Source organism: Camelus ferus, chromosome 2 (assembly GCF_009834535.1).
Source record: "Camelus ferus isolate YT-003-E chromosome 2, BCGSAC_Cfer_1.0, whole genome shotgun sequence".
NCBI lineage: Eukaryota > Metazoa > Chordata > Mammalia > Artiodactyla > Camelidae > Camelus > Camelus ferus.
This window is the reverse complement of record NC_045697.1, coordinates 101,035,645-101,056,335: the sequence shown is the minus strand read 5'-3', so window position 1 is coordinate 101,056,335 and position 20,691 is coordinate 101,035,645. Positions and strand designations below refer to the sequence as shown.

The 20,691-nt window shown below is 40.8% G+C and overlaps 1 protein-coding gene across 1 annotated transcript in view; it reads left to right on the top strand.

The window, feature by feature from the left end:
• The window catches only part of INPP4B (inositol polyphosphate-4-phosphatase type II B), a 643,844-nt gene that overhangs the window by 420,263 nt on the left and 202,890 nt on the right, over window positions 1-20,691 (top strand). The window contains exons 8-9 of the mRNA XM_032464080.1: window positions 11,663-11,713; window positions 20,192-20,271. Coding sequence (XP_032319971.1) covers window positions 11,663-11,713; window positions 20,192-20,271 — 131 coding nt within the window. The remainder of the gene's footprint in view (window positions 1-11,662; window positions 11,714-20,191; window positions 20,272-20,691) is intronic.

Genomic DNA, 20,691 nt, shown 5'->3' with positions numbered 1-20,691 from the left:
TGGGGATGGAAAAACACTTCATTGGATACATTAAAAACCCCTCCCTTCTGTGCCCATATACACCATTTTTTTTCCAATTCAAAAAAATATACTTTGTGGGTTGATTATATAAGCCAATTGATCTTTACCCAGGGCTTGGTGATCTTCTTTTGACCAGGGTTACAAAAGCTTGGGTTGTAAATGATCTCTTCAAATCCTGAGTGATATCACAAGAATTTTGTTTGAAGGCTACCTAGGAATTATTTAGCCTTACAGTATTGGGACTAATGGTGTCACTGAGCAACAGATTAATAGACATGTGCTTGTGTTGATATTACTATTCTCTGTCTAATGGCTTCTTCATTAACTCATGACTGTGGTCTTAATTGGGGGCCATTAATATGTAAGGATGGTGTTTTTGAGTCTGGCAATGTGATAAATCGTGTCTGTTTTTATTCCCTGAAACTAATAGATTTTTGGTTTTAAAACCTATTAAGCAGCCGTAGGGAAGACAATTAAAGTCACCATCAGTCTGAGCTCAGAAAAGGCACACTGCCCTGGAAGGGACGCACAGTGCCCTGGAAGGGGCGCACACTTTGGAAGCAGACTTTTTAATATCTGATCTGCAACTTGCTATTGAAATGATGCTGGGCAAAGCACTCTGGTTTTCTGAAACTGAGTTTTCTCTTCTGTAAAATGGGCCAGTCATAATACAACACAGAACCATAGGAATTAAGTGAGATAATATAAGTAAAAAAATAATACATGTGCCTCTGAAATAATAAACCCATAGTTGTTATTTTCTTTGATTCCATTATCCTTATGGGTCAATTAAATATTATTTCTTTCTATCGTAGAAGGTTTCTATCAGAGCACATATTCAACCCAGGTCTAATGCTGGAACCATAACTCTGCTCCCACTTTTCAGAATGACAGAACAATTATTTCTGTATATTGGTGTCTTGGCAAAAGAGAGGCAGGGAGCTGGAAGCAGTAAGAGGTTTGACCTGACCCCCCCAAAAAAAATGCTGTTAATATAGATTCGTGATATTTGAATTGAACAGTCTATGTATTGGAATGTTAATAATATTCTCATGTGGGGCCTTGGAAGTCAGAAGGGGCGGAATTCTCAACTTATGGCAGTTGTTTAGAAAATTATCAGTTAATATCTTCAGTGCCTATAAAACACATTGTAGATTGTGTTTTTGATGTGCAAAGAGCTCCTTTATTCTTTTTTTTTAATTGAAGTATAATTGATTCACAGCATTAGTTTCTGGAGTACAGCATAGTGATTCAGTTAGACATATATATTATTTTTTATATTCTTTTTCATTATAAGTTATTACAAGTTATTGAGTATAGTTACCCTTATTGTTTATTTATTCTGTATATAGTAGTTTGTATCTGCTAATCCCAAACTGCTAATTTATCCCTCTCCACCCTTTCCCCTTTAGTAACTATAAGTTTGTTTTCTGTGTAAGTCCCTTTCTGTTTTGTAAATAAATTCATTTGTGTCATTTTTTTAGATTCCACATGGTATCCTATGATATTTGTCTTTCTCTGTCTGACTTACTTCACTTAGTATGATAATCTGTAGGTCCTCCATGTTGCTGCAAATGGCATTATTTCATTTCTTTTTCATGGCCGAGTAATATTCCACTATGTATATACACCACATCATCTTTATCCAGTCCTTTATTCTTCATTTCTGTTTTAAAAATATCTAAACATCTATTAACACTTAAAAAAAATCTTTGGTCTTAAACTGTGCAGCTCCTTGGAGGTTTATCTTTAGGTTTGGGCCCAGACAGGACTTGGCTTATAGACACAGTTCAAGAGCCCTGATGGTCTGAGCAGTGCTGCCTCTCCCAGCCTAGTGTCCCTTTCAGGAAGATCCAGAGGTAAAGAGTGTGGAAGCAGGTAGGGCCTGCTTTAGGTAAGGGCCCAGACAGGACTTGGCTTATAGACACAGTTCAAGAGCCCTGATGGTCTGAGCAGCACTGCCTCTCCCAGCCTAGTGTCCCTTTCAGGAAGATCCAGAGGTAAAGAGCATGGAAGCAGAAGGGTTTACTGTCAGAACAGTGATAGAGAGACCTCTTTGCCTTCCATGAAACCGAGACCTGTTTCAGCATCTGTTATTTTCAACAGCACCTGTATCTTTCAGTGCCTCTCTTACAAAGGAAGGCAATGTCGAAAGATATTTTTGCTGTTCAGTATTTTTTTCACCTGCCTGTAATAGATCTCTGTAATAGTTGGAAAGGGACATGGACTAAATTGGGTAATGGCTGAGATACCCAGAGTTATATGACTCTGGTGCCACATTTGCAGTCACCATTAACCTAAAGAACCACAGGACACCTATATGACTGGTAGAATTTAGTATAATGGCACATTCATATAGTGAAATTAGAAGTCTTAAAGAGCCACCAATTAAACATAAAGGGGCCTGTGTGACCAGAGAGCTGTGGTGTGAACATCACTGCCTTAGAGAAATGGAAAACCTCTAAGATCAGATGCATCCAAACTAAGAGCACTTACATATTTCATACTCTTACCTATTTGGGGTTTGGAAATCTATAGACTGTTCTTGTGTATATCATTTGCATAATATGTTTTGTGTGTCAGCGTGTCACACTTTATGTTTTTGGATAGTGCTCAGGCTTCAGGGTAAACTCCGCTTTTACTGAGAGAACTACCTGTAGTTACACATTTATAACTGGTTTATCGAAGACTTAATAAACAGAGCAACATGTAATGGTGCATTTCCCCCTCTCCAATCATATTTAACTACTACGCTCTGTTGAACATCATTTTTCATCTCTTAACCACATGTTGGGAAGATTCCTCAGCTTTGCAGTAACTTTCAGACACTAAAAAGTTTAGTTTGGGTAGGATGTGGAAGTTGGGGCAGGCGACACTCCCTCTGACTCCACCTGGAAACAAGCCCAATGTTATAAACATCACATGTGAGAACATCGCCAAGCTGTGAAAGCCGTATCGACAAGAGAAACTAAAATTCCAGAGAGAGGAGGGCCTTTTGGAGCTAAGCTCTCAGGAGCCTGTGATTTCTCCTCTTCGGGCATTTGGTAGTTCTGAGAGGGGGCCGGAGAACTAGACTTCTCCTGGACACCGGGCGGAGGCTGCTCAGGGAAAGAGAAATCAGCAGAGCTTTCGGAAGTTGTGTTGAATGCAGTGAGAATCTGAGACTTCAGGGACCTCAAATCAGTGGCCGATTTTTTCTCAGAAGAGACTTACTGAGTTCTGACCTCTGCAGGAGGCTGAAGAACCAAGCCAGAGGCTTCTAAAAAGCGGAGTGAAACCTCCCACCGTTTCACAGTGCTTAGGAAGCCAGGGAAAGGGGCCAAAACCAGGCAAGAACCACAGCCCTAGAGGGAGTGGTGAATTGACACTGAGGGACTAAAAAGCCGTTTGTCACCTGGGGCTGTTCACAGATTCTCCCAGTAGCTAGAAGTCTGAGTATCAGTCTTTGCTGAACACACAGCGGCAGCTGGCAAACCGAGAACCCAGCAGAGATTTTGATTTTCATCTGTAGCTGAAATGACAAATTTAGAGACCAAAGCGGGACTCCAACTCATGGCTGGCCTGTCTCTAAAGACATTTGCCAGATTTTGAGGCTGTGTGAGGCCCAGAACAGAAGAGAGATGCTGAGACATCCAAGAATCTCCGGCATAACTTTCAGGGTAGAGGAGCAAAGACCAGCGAGGCTCTCGATTGAAAGTTCCAGAGGGTCAGACCCTGCAACACAGGCAGACTGAGTGTCTTAGTTGCTAAGGCTTCCATGACAAAGTGCCACAGACTGGGTGGCTTAAACAACAGAAATTGATTTTCTGGACTCTGGAAGTCCAAGATCAAGGTGTTGTCAGGGATGCATTCTTCTGAGGCTTCCCTCCTTGGCTTGCAGATGGCCCCCCTCCTGCTGCCTCTTCCAAGGGTCATCCCTTTGTGTTTGCAACCCTAGTGTCTCTTCCTTTACTTATCAGGAAGCCGGTCCTATTGCATTGTGGCCCCACCCTAATGGCCTCATTTTAATGTAATTACCCTATCTCCAGTGACAGTCACATTCTGAGGTACTGGTGGTTAGGGCTTCAGCATGTGAATTTGGGATTAGGGGAGTAGGGCTTGGGGGTAGAGGAGTTGGGAAGGTGGAGATTTGGCCTCCAACACTGAGTCTTCCCAAAATCCCAGCCCAGCTCTGTCCCAGATCAATCCCTGACTTGATGATGAGAAAACAGCCTTTTCCCCATGACATGATGCCACAAAGCATAACAAAGGAAAGGGCATCTCTGAAAGAAAATACTATCTGGAACTTTTACAGGTGCTTGTCATTTTTTTTTTAATTACTAGATACCTTCATAACCAGAAGAATACACTCCATTCCTTATTTAGGCATGTTTCCATGAAAATGAATACCTACCGTTCTCATCTATGACCTGTTTCACTCAAAAGCACCCTAGACCAGACTTTCTCAAACTTTAACATGCATATGAATTACTCGATGACGTGAAGACTGATTCAGTATGTCTAGAATGAACCTGAGACTCTGCATTTCTAAAATAAGCTTCTAGGGCATGGTCCTCAGACCATCCTCCTGACCAGCTGCAGACCAGTAGGTGATGGTTGTGCACACTAGAGTTTAAGAAACATTGCCCAATAAATAATGTCTAAGATTGCTTCCAGTTCTGAGTTTTGTTAACTTTTATTTAATTTCTTGTAATAAGCTATAATGGAAAATAATCTGAAATATACATGTATGTATGTATGTGTGTGTATATATATGTAACTGAATTGCTCTGTTGTACATCTGAAACTAACATCATAAATCAACTACACTTCAATTAAAAATATTTTTTTTAATTTAAAAAATGTGTTTCCAAAGAAGCTTTATTCTAACGCTGGACCATTGCACATTGCATTTTTGTGAACTTGTTTAGGAGTTGGGGTTAGTTTATGAGGCTCACACTCAAAAAAAGCTCATTTATTTTAGAGCAGTAGTTCTTAGCTTTGGCTGCACATTGAAATCAAGTGGGGAGTGAGCCTTAAAAATTACTAATGCCAGGATCCTTTCTTCAAAGATTCTGATTTAATTATTCTGGAATTTGGCTTGGAAATTGGCATTAAAAATATCCCAGATGATTCTAATGTGTTGTCACGATTGAGAACAACTCTTTTAGGATAGCTCTTTTTTTTTTTTTTTAACTGAAATAGTACTGGGCCTGCTTTGACCACTCACCTCATTGCCAGGCCCATTTCTGGTAAAAGTAAGTAAATACTGATAACAGCCCACCTGAAGAAGAAGTAGGATTTACCTATTGTTGTTAGTTGCGTACATTTTTCACAGGAAGTTTTTTTTTTTAATCCTTTGGCGCTGGATAGCTGCTGCTCATTATAGACTGAGAATGTGATTTCCATTTTGCCACAGTCCTCCCCCATCCCTATTGTCTCTTATTCTCAGCCCATTTCTTTCATTAACTTAACCTGCTTGGAGTCTTTGGGTATATGAGTTTGCAACACCATCTCTACAATGATTAGTGAGGTAGTCAACTAGAAGTTAAACATATTTAAGGAGAAATTTTAAATGTACTTCCCAGGGGTATTTCAGATAAAATTTTCACATTGCATAGGTAGTTTTTCTAGGTTGTTTCTAAGACCCCTTCCATCTCTAAAATTCAGTGATCTAAATAATTTCAATTTGTACAGCAATCATTTTCTCCATCTACAACAAAAATTAAACAATTGGAAAATCAGTATCTAAGAACTGACAGGTTTTAGACAGTTGAAGATACTTGCCAATTATTATTACATGATTTGACTCTTACCATGTTGTTAGTATTACCTAAGGGAATACTATGTCTTCATAATCTCTGAGATCGCCAGTGTTTATAATAGTGGCTGGATCATAATAAGTACATAAGATCATAATGTGTATTTGTTGACATTAAAATAGTGAATTAGGATTTAATGTTAGCTATTTTTCTTTATTTCTTCAGAGCCATAAATTGAATTCAAAATTTCACTTAGAACATATGGGAGGTCTGAGTTATGCTGGCTGCTGAAACAAATACAAACATCCAAATTTCAGTGTCTTAGCATGATGGAAGCTTAGTTCTTGGTCACTGTGGTGGACAGAATTCTAAGATGGCCTCAAGATCACCACCCCATGTTGCACATGCCCTGCATAGTCTGAAGATCTGAAGTTTGAGAAGGTTTTGATGCAAAGGGGATTCTTTGTTGCTGGATTTGAAATGGAAGAGGCCATGTGGCAAGGAATGAAGGTGGCCTCTAGGAATTTATAGCAACTTCCAGCTGTCAGCCATCAAGATAATGGGGACCTCAGTCCTAGAGCTGTAAGGAACTGAATTCTGCTAACAGCCCACGGGAGCTGGAAGCTGACCCTCCCCTAGTCAAGCCTCCAGATGAGGATGTGGCCAGCCACCACCTCCGTGTGAGCTTTACAAATGAAGAACCCAACCACACCAGGCCTGGACTTCTGACGTAAAGATGGCGAACTCATAAATGAATGTTGTTTTAATCAGCTAAGTTTGTGATCATTTATTACATGGCAGGAGAAAGCTAATGGATTCAGTTAGCAGCCTATACTGGTAGTGACAGTTGGTGGATGGCTTTTTTCATGTGGTCATTCTGGGACCCACGTGCAGCTCTGCAGCCACCTACGAGCTGGACTCCTTGGAAGGAGATAAGGGAGTTGAGAGGGCATGCTACCCGCTTCTGAAAAGTCTAGTTCAGATGCAGCAGATACCCCTTCTACATATATTTTATTGCTGAAAACTAATGATATGGTTACCTGTCAATACAAGGTATCCTAGGAAATATAATCCGGACCAGGCAGCTTCCTCCCAGAAAGTTCATGTTGTGAAAGAGGCTAAACCCGCTGTCGCAGTTAGGCTTCCATGTGTTTGAATATTAAGACAATTCTGTATCTCATTCCCAGTGGAACAAATACATGTGATGATATCACATATTCTAATTTCAGATGCACAGAGGATTAGAGTAACATTTTTATTAAAAAAAAAAAAGAGGGATGTGCTTCAATGACATATTCATTATCAGAGACCTTCCCAGATGTGACAGTAGTCAGAGGAAAGGATCTGGACGTTCTCCTTGCACCAAACATGTTTTTCCACTATTGCCAACGCCTCCCCCTCCGCCTTCCAGCTGAGATCGCCCAGGGGAAGATTTCTCCTTCCTCACCTAGCAGTGAGTTCCAGGCTTCATCCTGGTGTGCAGAGTCATGGCAGCTTGGCCTCCCTTCTCTGGATCTGGATTCCCAGCCGTATCCTAGCGTTTCTCATCTATGCGAAGTACGGCAGTCACCCTCCTCCAGTGCTCAGGGCAGCGGGGCCCGGGCTCTTTGTAACAAGGATGACTATTTTAAGAAGTTCTTCTCCAGGGGTTGGAGTGCTGTGTTCAGCCACTGCCATGGTAGCTCAAGCAGCCTCTTGCTTGGGAACAATTCAAGTTCAGGGACGAGTCGATAAGGATTTGATGAAAGCGTGTCACTCACGATACGCTACCTGGTTTTCCTTTGTTTTTCTTTTTTTTCCAGAGTAACTTTAGTACATGGAAATTTGAGCCTATGAAGCTGATAAAGAAGGAAATGAATTTATTTTCCAGGAACTTTAAGAGATATTGAAGATGGAATGTACATCTACATGACCTCTCCTAGTAATTGATCTTTCTTGCTTTATTTGATATCACAAAAATCTAAGCAAAAGGAAGTTATAAGAATTTTAAACTTGTAGTCAGGCAGGCGTTCTTATGTTCCAGGAAGGCTTAGGGAGGGGGATGAAAAACAGGGAGAAGAACTGCTAATAAGACCAAAAAAGGGAAGACAGCTTCCTAAGAAAAGCCAGTAACTCTCAGGAGGCATGACATTGGAGGGTGAACTGGAATATTTCAGATGCTACAGTGACCGTCATTGCTTCATCCCTTTCTCATCTAAATCTGTCCAGGGTTTATTATTTTTTTCAGTGACATAGTCTTCCCTCCGGTCCTGTCTCCCTGTCTCTCTGCCTCCTCCTGTGTGTCCTCTGTCACCTCTCCCCTCTTCCTTTCTTCTTTCTTTTCCTCCTTTCCCTCTTCATTTTCTCTCTTCTCCCTTCCCTTCCTTTCTTGCCTCTTCCCTCCTTCCCTCTTGGTGGCAGGTACTGCTCTATGTGCTGGAAAGATGTACTACCACCGCCTATGGGTCTGTTTTAATTCCATGTTCAAGATAAGAGACGCAAAGAGGTTAAATGATTCTTCCAACGTGACTCTGGTCAGAACTGGTGTGATTCATGGGGTTCTGATCATGTCACTTCTCTATCCAAACACCTTCCTTGATTTCCTGTTGACCACAAATTTTCCTGCAGCTGCAATGCTATAACATGATAGATAGACCTCTGTCTAGGCAAATGGCCCCATCTCTCTCCCCAAATATATTCAACTCTTGTCCCTTCCCTGGAGGCCCCCATGCTATAGCAGCATCAGAATACTCACTCTTTTCCAAACACAAATGGGCTTTTTCATCTCCATGATGCATACCTGTTATATAACACCCTGCTTGCTTTGTCATATCTTCCCCTGCCTGAAACTCCTATTCATTCTTCAAAACCCAGACCACCTCTGTGTGAAGCCTTTCCTGACACTCCCAGGCTCAGTGAGTTACTCTTCACTCTGAATGCCCACAGGAAAATGCTCACTACAGAACTTATTACATTGTCCTGGACTATTCAGACATTTGTCCTGTCCACTAGACCCTGAATTCCCAAAGGGAGGGGATGAGACCTTATTCACTGGCAAGCCCAGTGTTTGCCACGTGGTTTGTGTTCACTGTCAGGAGGGATATATATTATGTGAGAAAAACATCATTGATATGTAATCTATATGTTATAACATCAGTAATGTTAAACTTAAATATACAAGTTTTAGAACTGGACACATATACTGATTTAAACAAATATATCCTATAAAAGTCTGACTTTATAAAACTTAAAATTGGTTTACAATTTTATCTTTCAGTTCTTCTAAATCAAGCACTCTGCTAGCGATTTAGACATGCCTTGATTTAGGAAAATATACATATATATACAAACTCACACTTTATGCAGTTCTGTATACATTTACCCTCACCAGTTTCTGACTTCTTTAGCTTTATTTCTAAATTTAAGCATATCCACTGGATAAAGTTATTTGGAAGTCAAATATTTTCTTAAAATGTTGCATAAATACACACATATATGCATGTGTGTATAGGTTGCAAGTATGTAAATATATATTCACCATACATATAGTTAATTCTAATATACCTGTATTGTTAGTGTGTATGTACACACACTATGTATATAATCTCTATCTGTATACACACACATACTGTGTATGTACAGTCTGTCTACACACACACACACACACATACACACACACACATGCTCTATATGGTCCGTTACAGCCCACTATGTATTAATATATATAGCTTCCTTGTTTTCTTATCTCTTGGGACTAGTTAATGATTTCCAGGTAATAAGACCAAATGGTACATCTGAACGTTCTGAACCAAAGAACATTAATGCAGCTTCAAACTAGAAATGCTCTTAGCCAGTGAGTGCTCTGTCATGAAATCCTGAGTAGAGTGCGTTCTGAAAATTGTGTTGTTTACTCTGTTGGGATCTCTTGTGTCATTTATTTTGTGCTCTGGCGAGCAATTTTGAGCCATAATGACTGACAAATTGTGCAGGCGATGGTGCTGGATCTGCAATAAGGAAACAAAGAAAGAGGTATGATTGTCATTGCTGCACCTCCAAAGGGATTTTGTTTAAATGACCCCCTAAAATGTTGATCCATTATACATTCCTGAGTTCCTCTCTCCCACCCCTCCCCCCAGCCCTCTGCTCTCCAGTTAAACAGAATGTGCGTATATATTGCTCTGTATTTATTTGGTTTATTTATCTTATCTTACTTCAAATTAAGATATACTGGATCTAGGTTTTTATGTTTTCTTCTTCCTTTTACTAGCATTTTCTTAAGTAAGAAAGATAGTCGTGATTTCTTTTTATGTGAAACATTTTTTTCTTAAATAGAGAACCGTGGACTCAGTAGCTATACGTTAGAATCAATACCTGGGGACAGGAAAGAGCACTGGTAGTTTGAAAGGTCTCCAGGTAATTCTAATGTACAGCCAGTACTGGGATCAGCACTCAGGGGAAGCAATACGTCTCCTTGTTATCTAAGGAGTTGATATTTCACCTGGAATGCAAATCAAAACTACAGTATCACCTCACACCAGTCAGAATGACCATCATTCAAAAGTCCACAAACGATAAATGCTGGAGAGAATGTGGAGAAAAGGTGACCCTCCTACACTGCTGGTGGGCATGTAGTTTGGTGCAGCCATTATGGAAAACAGTATAGAGTCCTCAAAAAACTAAAAATAGACTTAGCTTATTATCCAACAATCCCACTCCTGGGTATATATCCAGAGGGAATTCTAATTCAAAAAGATACGTGCACCCCAGTGTTCACAGAAGCACTGTATACAATAGCTAAGACATGGAAACAATGTAAATGTCCATCAACAGATGACTGAATAAAAAAGCTGTGGTATATTTATACAACAGAATACTACTCAGCCATAAAAAAGAATAAAATAATGCCATTTGCTGCAACATGGATGGACCTGGAGTTCGTCATTCTAAGTGAATTAAGCCAGAAAGAGAAAGAAAAATATCATATGATACCACTCATATGTGGAATCTGAAAAAAAAAGAAAAGAAAAGAAAAAAGAGGACACTAATGAATTCATCTACAAAACAGAAACAGACTCGCAGACATAGTAAACAATTTTATGGTTACCAGGGGAAAGGGGGTGGGAAGGGATAAATTTAGGAGTTTGAGATTTGCAAATATTAACCACTATATATAAAAACAGATAAAAAGCCAAATTTCTTCTGTATAGCACAGGGAGCTATACTCAATATCTTGATATAACTTTTAATGAAAAAGAATATGAAAATACATATATGTATATATATGCATGACTGGGACACTATGCTGTATACCAGAAATTGACACATTGTCACTGACTATACTTCAATTAAAAAAAATTTAAAAATAAATATATGAAAAGCTCCCCCAGATGACTAATTATTTTACACTATTTTCCTCTCCCCCAATTGAGAATTAGTTTTCAAATGAATCTAGATAATAGTGTCTGACAGTTTGGCTCAGAATTCCTCAAGCGGGAGGGATATTCTCCAAGGACTGTGGGTTTTGGTGCCCATGTGGAGAATAAATATTTACAAGCATGCATGGAATGACTTGGTCTACGCCAACTCTGTCCTTTCCCCTGAACGTGGAATGAGGGTTGCTCTTCAAGGAGATTAAAAGTGATTCATCTAAAGCCAAGATATCTCTGTGTTTGACGGAGGGTGATGAGGTGAGGATCCAGGCCGCTCTGCCTTCTTGGGAGCATCAGGGAGTTCAGGAAATGTAAAAGGGCGGCTTCACTGCTGCACACAGAGGATGTTGTGCATAGGCACCTTCAGTAATGATTAACTTCAGAAGCTGAATTGATGCCAGATGAAGGAAAATGAAACCCAGCATCTGTGTGAAGCTTCTGCATGGGTTTATACTCTAAAGTCCTACAGAAAATGTTTGTTTTTCTCCCTAGGTTCGCACCAGTGTCCTATCTGAACATAAGGATCCTCCGCCAGAGGTTGGGGTAAGTGTTTCTTATGTTTCCGAAAGGCACACACGTTGCTTCTAAATTAATCATTTGGATTGTCTCTGGCCTCCTGCCTGGTGGCTGACAAATAAAAATTGAGCTAAATTAACAGGGTGTGAGACTCTGTAAGGAGGCACTGTCACATGTTTGCTGAATTGCATGGAAGTCATTCTCTGTCTCCTGAAAATTATTCTCAAGTGGATTCGTATTTGGTTCTGCTGGCTAGAGATGAGTCTAGAAATTGCCCTGCAGGTAACTGAGATGCGATTTCGCAGCCAACATTCTTGAACCAACAAGAGGCTGGGAAATTGCAGCTGTGAGCTCTACCACTTCAGCAAGGAGGCAGAGAACCAACTGGCCATGGGACTGTGACGTTTTCTGCTTCCTGTAGTGCAGGTCAAAACAGAAGCTGCCACCCAAGCGCAGCCCAATGCTGGAAAGCCCTGCCGAGGTCTTCCCGCTGCCTCCCAACCATCCCATCTCCAGCTTCCAGAAGTTGGGGGAGCAAGAGGGTAATAGGTGATTTTGCTTAGACAAGGCTAGACTAGGCAGTGAAGGCTCCTGAAAAGGTAACCCAGAAGGCTGAGTCCCTGGGATCTTGCATTCAGAAAGGAGGGAAAAGTTCGGAAATAAGTTGGGTCTCAGAGACCCTGTGGCTACGCCAACTGAAAAGCCGATTTGAAATTCCCTGAAATCCTCCGGGCAATTGGCAGCCTTCTTCCAGTGGGTGTGGGGAGCCCTGTACTAGATAGCGTTCATTTCCTCGTTGGCACCAGATGCCATCCCAAGGGCTGAGAAGAACATCAGCCACCTCTGCATCTGACAGCGAAGGGGGAGAAGGGCACTTTGTGCTCTCATGCTGAGCACGGGCTTCTCGTGCCTTCCGGGGCAGGTTGCTTAACTCTCTCTGACTCAAGTGAACCTTCCTGCCCTGTTCTCAGCCTCTTGTGCTGCTCTCACTTCCAACACCAATCTCAGTGCCAAGACTGTGTGGGCTTTGGTTTCTCCCAGGGGACCAGCGAGTCCTTTCAGCCTCAGGTCTCCATCCCCGCAGGCCACGTGCCCCTCCCGCTGCCCGGCCGCTGCTCCTCGCCAGCGGTCTTTCCCTGCTTAGGGCTCAGGTCACAGACTTCTGCCTATGACCACCCAGAAGCCCTGCATCAAACTAGAATTCTATTGCAAGCTGTCAGCACACTTACATTTCCTTTATTAAATGTAAGGCCTTTTGAAATTTTGTAACTCTTTTAAAATTTTTAAAAAATTCTTTAGTGCTTTAAAATTTTCAGGAGTTTCACACATATGATTTCATAAATCCCATAATAACCCCTTTTTTGCCCCTCCCCCGTCTTGCCCCTCCCCCCCATCATGTCCCTTCCCCTCATCTTGCCCCTCCTAGCTTCCCTTTCCCCACTGGTAACCATTACTTTGTTCTCTATATCTGTGAGTCTGTTTCTTTTTTTGTTTTATTCACTAGTTCGTTGTATTTTTTTAGATTCCACATATAATTAATATCATACGGTATTTGTCTTTCTCTGTCTGAGTTATTTCACTAAACATAATGCTCTCCAAGTCCATCCATGTTGCTGCAAATTGCAAAAAAAATTAAATTTGTAAATCTTAATAACTTAAAAATTTTTTTAAATTATTTATCTTTTGAAGTTCAAGAAAGATGAGCTGGTTTAATCTTTTGTCCTCTAACTGCTCACTTCCACAACTCCTTTGTGTTAAAGCTCCCTTGCTTGAGGTTTTAATGACATCTTGGCCTAATCATGTAAGTTTCCCCCTGTTTTTTCCTCTCATTCAAGGTTTTGGAATATATCTTACTTATTTTAAAACTTGAGGGTTTTGTCTGCTTTTACATTGTTTTCTTTCCCCCTCGTCCACCATTTCCCAGGGCAGGCTGTAGACAGCTCTGAACCTCTAGCAGCTGTGGTGGAGGGGGAGCCTGGTCCACTCTCACACATGCCCTCTCCCCTCTTACCACTCAGTGGCTATGACAAGGAGAAAGGAAAGGGGAGGGGTTCCTTCTGTGCTTGGCCACAGTGAGGGTGCATTTCCCTTTATGCTGGTGTTGATGCTTTTCAGCCTGACGCTGACTATCTGAGTCCTCTTTGTGGCGGATGGTGAAATGCTGGCTCTCCTTTGAGCACAAATATAGGTATTTTGGGGAGGTCCTTTCCCAGCGTATATTTCCCGCCCGTGGGGATTCTGGTTCTGGCTGAGCCATCTCTCTGCCAGCCCTCTTAGTAAGTCCCAGCAGCATCGAGTAATCGATGATTCTCAAAGGAGACACAATCACCAGTTCCCAACACAGTAGAAGTGAAGATGATTTGGACACCTTCAAGTTTAATAAGTGAGTTTTTAGGCCCCAGGCTCCCTTGACCTGGGGTTTGGGCTTGAGGATAGAGGTGTCTTGCTGAGGGTAAAGAACAGACAGATTTGCCTTATTTCCTAAATTGCATATTCCCTAAATTCAGACCTACCCTCTCTGGTAACACCACCTTTATATTAACTGGCTGTGTCATGGTTACGAATAGTCCAGTTTCTCTAAACTGGCTTCTCTTTAGGCCCTGTGATGAGATCTCTGAACTTGTAATGTGGAACATTTGGTATCTTGTGTCCTCATCTTTGACAAAGACTCAGCTGTAATTCTTGGACCAAAAGAAAATTCTCAGTGGACATTCTGTGCCATGCCTATTACATCAGCTAGGAATGCGTGGAGAGGCAAGTAACCAGATAAAGGTTAGCTTAAGGTAACGGACTTACTTTTCTCGTGTTAGAAAAAAGCCATGGGGAAACTGTCCAAGGCTGCAAAATGGCTTAAAGCAACCAGGCTCCACCCATCGTCCTACTCTTCCTTTTTTAAACTATGGTCCGATCTGACCAGTATACCTCCAAGTATCATATTCCAGATTGAAGCCTCTGATCGACTCATTCTTTTCCTTCAATTCTGGAAAACAGTAACTTGCTGGGAAAACTCAATAGATATACAGTTGTTCCTAAGGGATTGGTCTCAAGATCCCTGGTGGCTACCAAAACCCACCGATGCTCAAGTCCCTACAGTCGGTCCTTCATTTCCACGGGTCCCTTATCACTGGGTTCTGCACCCCAGGATACAGAAGGCCGACTGTTCTGCCACTGACGTATCACTGAGAAGAGCAGAGTTCCTAGGTAGGAGGGAATCTGGGTACAACTCCCATTTAAACAAAATCAAGATGCTATTAGTAATGAAGCTTTGGTGGAATGGGTATTAATGCCTCTGCACTCTTACTAGATGTTAAACTGCATGAGAGCAAAGGTCCTGTTTATTTGTTCGCTGTGATAGTCCTAGTTCTGTGCCTGGAAATTAACAAATCATGATATACATTTTGAATGCATTAGGAAGCATACCATAATTTTGGTTTGCCAACCATCTTATATTTTTTAGAACCACCAGAATAATAAAAGAGAGGGTGTCTAAAAATAATTACAATAATATGGCAAAAATGAGCACATTTTATGACACATTGGAATTCCACAAAATGGCAATTAGATTACTGAAACTGAATCTCAAGCATGGCATGAGTGAGCTTAAATAAGAATAAGTCAGCTTGCCTTGGCTTTCTAATACCCTCAGAGTATGTGGTACTCTGGCTAGAGAATTGCTACACTTGAGCAGCTATGAGTACCACTGGCTAATATACATCTCATCACTCCTCAGAATATCCTCTGGATGCTGAAAAAGTCCTTGAGAGTTTAAGTTCTTGGCCCAGAACATAGAGCTGGTAATGGCTCGGCCATTACAATGTGCTAAGGACTCTAGCCGCTGAGTCCTTCAATTTAAAAATTGAACTAAGTCTATTCTTATAAATGCTTCAAATGTGTTCTGTACATTTCTTTACAGTCTTAAGCAAGTTGTAATAAAAAGGAAACCTATACTTTGGATAAAGGCTTTGTGAGATGAACATAGGTGATGTAGATTTAACCAGCTCCTGGCAACGAGTATGGGGGTGTACTTCCTCTGGGCTCTCAAGTTGTATGGTTCAGCCAGGGAACTGGACCATCGAGGACTTGCTTCAGGGAGGTATGCAGCCCTGGTGAGCATTCTGAATATCTGTGACTTGCACCGAGTTCCTGCAAGGGCTGGCGGGATGAATGGTTTATTTGTACACTCCCCGCAGAAAAGGGCCAGGGATTGAGACGGATGCCCCACTTTCTCCACCCTGCTTGATATCACCCTCCAGGCAGGTGAGTGAGTGAAATCGTACATCTAGCAATTTAATGATATCTGCTGTGGGTGCTTGCACAAGAACGATAATGGGGAGTGTTGCACTGTCACGAGCCGGCAAGAAAGGTCAAAGCCACACGTCGTGCGGGCAGAGAGCCAGTCGGAAGGAAAGGGAATTACCACCTGTCCTGGAAATGAGGCACAGCGTGATGGAGATGAAAGAATTCTCAACTGAAGAGCAAGAAACCTGATTTCTAACTTGGCCTCTGCATTATCAGCTAGTTCTGTGAGCAGGTGGAAGCCAGTTAACGCCTATGGGCCCTGTTTCTTCATTTACAGACTGGTGATGTCTTAAGTCTTAACGTTCTTTGATTTCATCCAGACATTTCTCAGGATCTGATAAACATTCCACATGATCTAATAAAAATTTGAGCTGTAAGGAATCCTAGGTAACGTGTGCTCAACATTAATAACTTTAAAGGACGACATAACCTTTGTATCTTTGGTTTTTTTTCCCCACGTTTTATCTAGAATTTCTTTAGAAGATATATTTAAATCTAATTTAAATATAAATTAGATTTATATTTCCCTGGATTGAATTTGTAGTTTTAAATATGTATTTCCTTTTCTTTAATAATAGGAATTTCTCACAGACTTTTTATTTTTAATACCCTGCCTTTTCCAAAAAGTATTTTAAAGTAGATTTATAATATGTTTAAGTCATCTGACCTCTGGGCATATTTTCCTTAATCACTCTGCAAGCTAGCATTTATGCAATACTTTATTTATGCAATAGTTTCTATTTTCCCAGCAATGTAGTAAGTGCTTTTCCTGGGTTACTTTAATTCTCGTAACAATAACTGAGACAGATAGAGTTGCCATGTGCAGCTTTTTCATACAGAAACTGAGGCCCAGGAGGGTGGAGTACCTTGTCTGGGACCCAGATTTGTGAGAGAGAAGACAGAGAAACTGAGCCTGACGGTGCCCGTCTGTGGACAGCTGGGCCAGGGGCTGGGAGAAGCGACTTAATTGCCCAGATTTCCACTTTTGGACATAATCATGTATTTGGAACTACGCTTCAGACCCCCAGCTCTACTGACTTTTTTTTTTTTTTTTTTTTTGCCTTTTTAAAATTCCTCCCCTGATACTGGAGCTCCGTTTAAAAGCTTTATGATGAGAATTTTAGAAACAATACCAAAGGAGAGATGAAAACATTGTTCCTTGAGCTATATTTGGAATATAAAAATTTTTTAAGAGGTCTCTTAAATTTTGATTATGATTAAAGTGACAGTAAAGATAAAATAACTATATTAAATTACCCTTTTACATTAGCTGTTTTCCCTCTGTGGGAATTTAAGTTTCAGAAATAGAACTATTTTCCCTGATTCTTTCTTTTACCAGGAGTCCAGTGACTGGGTAAATGATGACTGGGTGAATGAATGATGTGTTTTTCAACTTTGGGAGCACGAGGGGAGGGGTGGATGTAAGTTTTATTTATACTGAGATAAAGCAAACACATAAAAACCTGCTAGAAAGTAAATGTAAGGGCAAGTTCATCATTCAGTATTGCCACGTGAGACGATTACACGCTGTCTTTAAATTATGGGATTTTATTAATGCATTTTATGCCCTGTGTAGTCCCGATGTACAGTTATTTTTAGAATAAACAGGAGAATATTTATACCTAAATAAAACTTCCTTTGGCTTGACACGGTTTCATAATGTAATGCTATAATGCCATTATCTAAATTGATTTCTAAAGGGTGGTAATGATTTCTAACGGGTGGTAATGATTTCTGTAAGCTCTTACTAACTTTTGAGATTAAGCATGTGGCTACAGTTGTGATGGAAAAGACTGACTCCTGGGCATTGTTCTGGGCACCAGGGAAGCACTCGTGGTGCAGCGGTGGGCGTACCACACAGCCCCTCTGTTCCGAACACTGGGCTGAGCTGGGAGATGGACAAGCCAAGGTCCTGCTTCCACAGGAGCGCCTGGTCCGGTGGGCAGGAGAGACGTCCGCTGGCTCGTGGTCGCAGACTCCACTTGCAGCTGTGCCTCATGGTGTGTCTGCAGAGCATGTCTGAAAATAGCCACTCCACCTGTCTCTCAAGGCTACATTCCAGTCCGGGACATCTGCTCCTTTTGTTGCTGAAAAGGCAATAACATTTATGGCATGTACAGTTTGTTTTATTAATTCTAATACCATCCATACCTTCAAAATCAAAAAAGGTGAAGGGAAGAAGTAATTTGAAATTTTGGGGCACCATGAAATTTCTGAGGGATTAAGAATTTTCTTCGAGTGAGGATAATGAGGGAGGGGTGGATGTAAGTTAAAAACGCTAATTACCAGTGAAAAAGTGAGACATTTCTTTAAAATACAAAATGCTAAAGTGAAATTCACTACAACAGTATACAGTCTGCCAGCTAAAAATTGTTTTGATTTCCCACATTTCAGTGAACAACAGTAGTTTATAAATATCTCTAGAAGGAGCATTTCTTCTATACCTAATAGAATAATTTGCTTAGAAGCTGGTGTCTATGCCGTTCATTCGTTCATTTATTGTTGGTAATTATCACATACCTGGTGTGTGTTAGGCACTGGGGATTTATCAGAAAACAAAGCTCATTGTAGAACTTCAAATCTCAATTTTTATTTTTTTTCGGGGGGTAACAAAATAAGCTGTTAAATACATAATATTTACGTGATAATAGAAAAATACAACAGGATAAGGAGTAGAGACTAGCAGTGTTGGGGAGGGGTATTCTTTCATATGGGGATGTTCTAGTGTCTCTGAAAAGGGGGCTTGAGTGCTTTTGTTCAGCCGGGTGTCTCCTAGACTCTGTCTGCCCCTTGCTGAAAGCAGGCATTGTTCATACAGCTCCTGGACTTCTTTTTCTGTCTTGACTCACTTATTTCCTCACCTGTATCATCAGAACTTGTGTCCACAAATCCTCTGTTTTCACCTAACACTCTTCACCTAATAATTTAATCTCACATTATTCTGAATTTGATGACTTGATGTCTAAACCAGCTCTTTGAGTTTCCAGTGAATTAATCGGGTTTATCATTACTGACATGCAGGCATCTCCAGCTTTGCAACCGACTTGTACTTCAAACGTTTTTGCCTTTAAGACTTTTGAACCAGTTCTTCTAAGATAGAGGTTTGAAAAGAGGGAGAAAGATTCTGACCTGAAGCTTTTCTTCCCTTTGCTCAACGGATTGCTGTGTGTAGATGCAACATTTTATGTATGGAGTAACTGCACGCTTTCCTCTGAAAGGACCCGGCTGATCTCAGACTACTTGGGTGAAGCCTCAGTCTGTGCAAGCTGGCCACAGACCTATGAAGAGAGAGTGTTCTAGAAGCCCTGGTGCTGACTTGTAAAATATTACATTGTGTTAGGCAGCAGTGGTGCAGGTATTAATGCAGGTTTGATATTTTCATGTTTACATCTTGACCTTGAAAGGAGAATGAGAAATCCTATCTATGGTATACCATAATATTGTGGCTTTAAAATCACAAGTAGCCAGGAATATTAAAAAGAAATGAAAGATTTTTATCCTACAAAAGAAAACCAATTTAGAGTTTTATTCTTGGTATTACGAGTCAGAGAGTGTAGAAGGTAGATATTCGTTGATAGTCAATACCCAGTGTGATGGGTTAAAAAAACAATTTTAGAAAATGTAACTGAATAAATACCAGCCTTTTTTGTGTGTTGGAATGAAGATGTCCCCTGCTAGTATGGAAATAACAAAGGAAACAAATGCTTTTAAACATTGCTGTGAGGGGGGGAGAAATTCAGCATTTCTATTTATAACTTGTACAGAGTCCCACATAAAAATAGCTCCAACTAACAGATTTGCTCATATCTGGAATACAAAGTTGTTGCTGCCCATGACTTGAGGAATTCTAATAAGAAGAACGGTGGCATGGGTAAATACTGAAAGTTTGTCATCTTTTCTGTGACCCCAGTTTTCATATGGGGAGAAAATCTATGCCTGAAAGACTCCTGGATTCTATGTTGGGCTTTTTGTTACCTTCCAGGCTATGGGGCTCTGATTGTAACGAGAAGGATGCCTTTGCCTGCCTCATCCTCACCCCATGAGCTGGATATATTATTGATGGTTGTATCTCTGTCAGTGAAATATTTGTCAGGCTGATAGATTTACCATTTCATTCTTCTAAAGACTAATTTTGTTTGGTGTGACAGCAAAATATTAAGAACTTTAGAAGTTAATGAGAACCCATTCTTTCTCTCTGATTTCCAGCGAAGTTTCCTGGGCTATGCCAGTTTTAAAGTTGGGGAGCTACTGAAGTCGAAGGAGCAAGTGCTGGCTCTGAGCCTGAGGTGAGTCTCATGCTGTTAAAGTTAACAGCCCGTGATGTTTACGGAAAGCTGGCTGGGTTCGAGAGTCACAATTCTCTCCGAGGCTTAGGTGTCAGCTCTCAGACTAGCTTACATTCTCCACTGCAGCAAGTTGCAGTAAAACAGCAGTTACTCAAGTTCACATTCAAGTTTCTGTTTCAGATTGTCAACGGATATCAGCTCTTGCAGGGAAAAAAATGACATTATTAACAAATGAGTGGTGGCCAGGTGGGAGCAGGGGGATGGACTAAAACGGTGAAGGATATTAAGCGGTACAAACTACCAGTTATATAATAAGTAAGCCACAGGGATGTAATATACAGCACAGGAGACATAGTCAGTAACATTATAACTTTCTATGGTGCACAATCTATAAAAATTTCAAATAACTATGTTGTACAT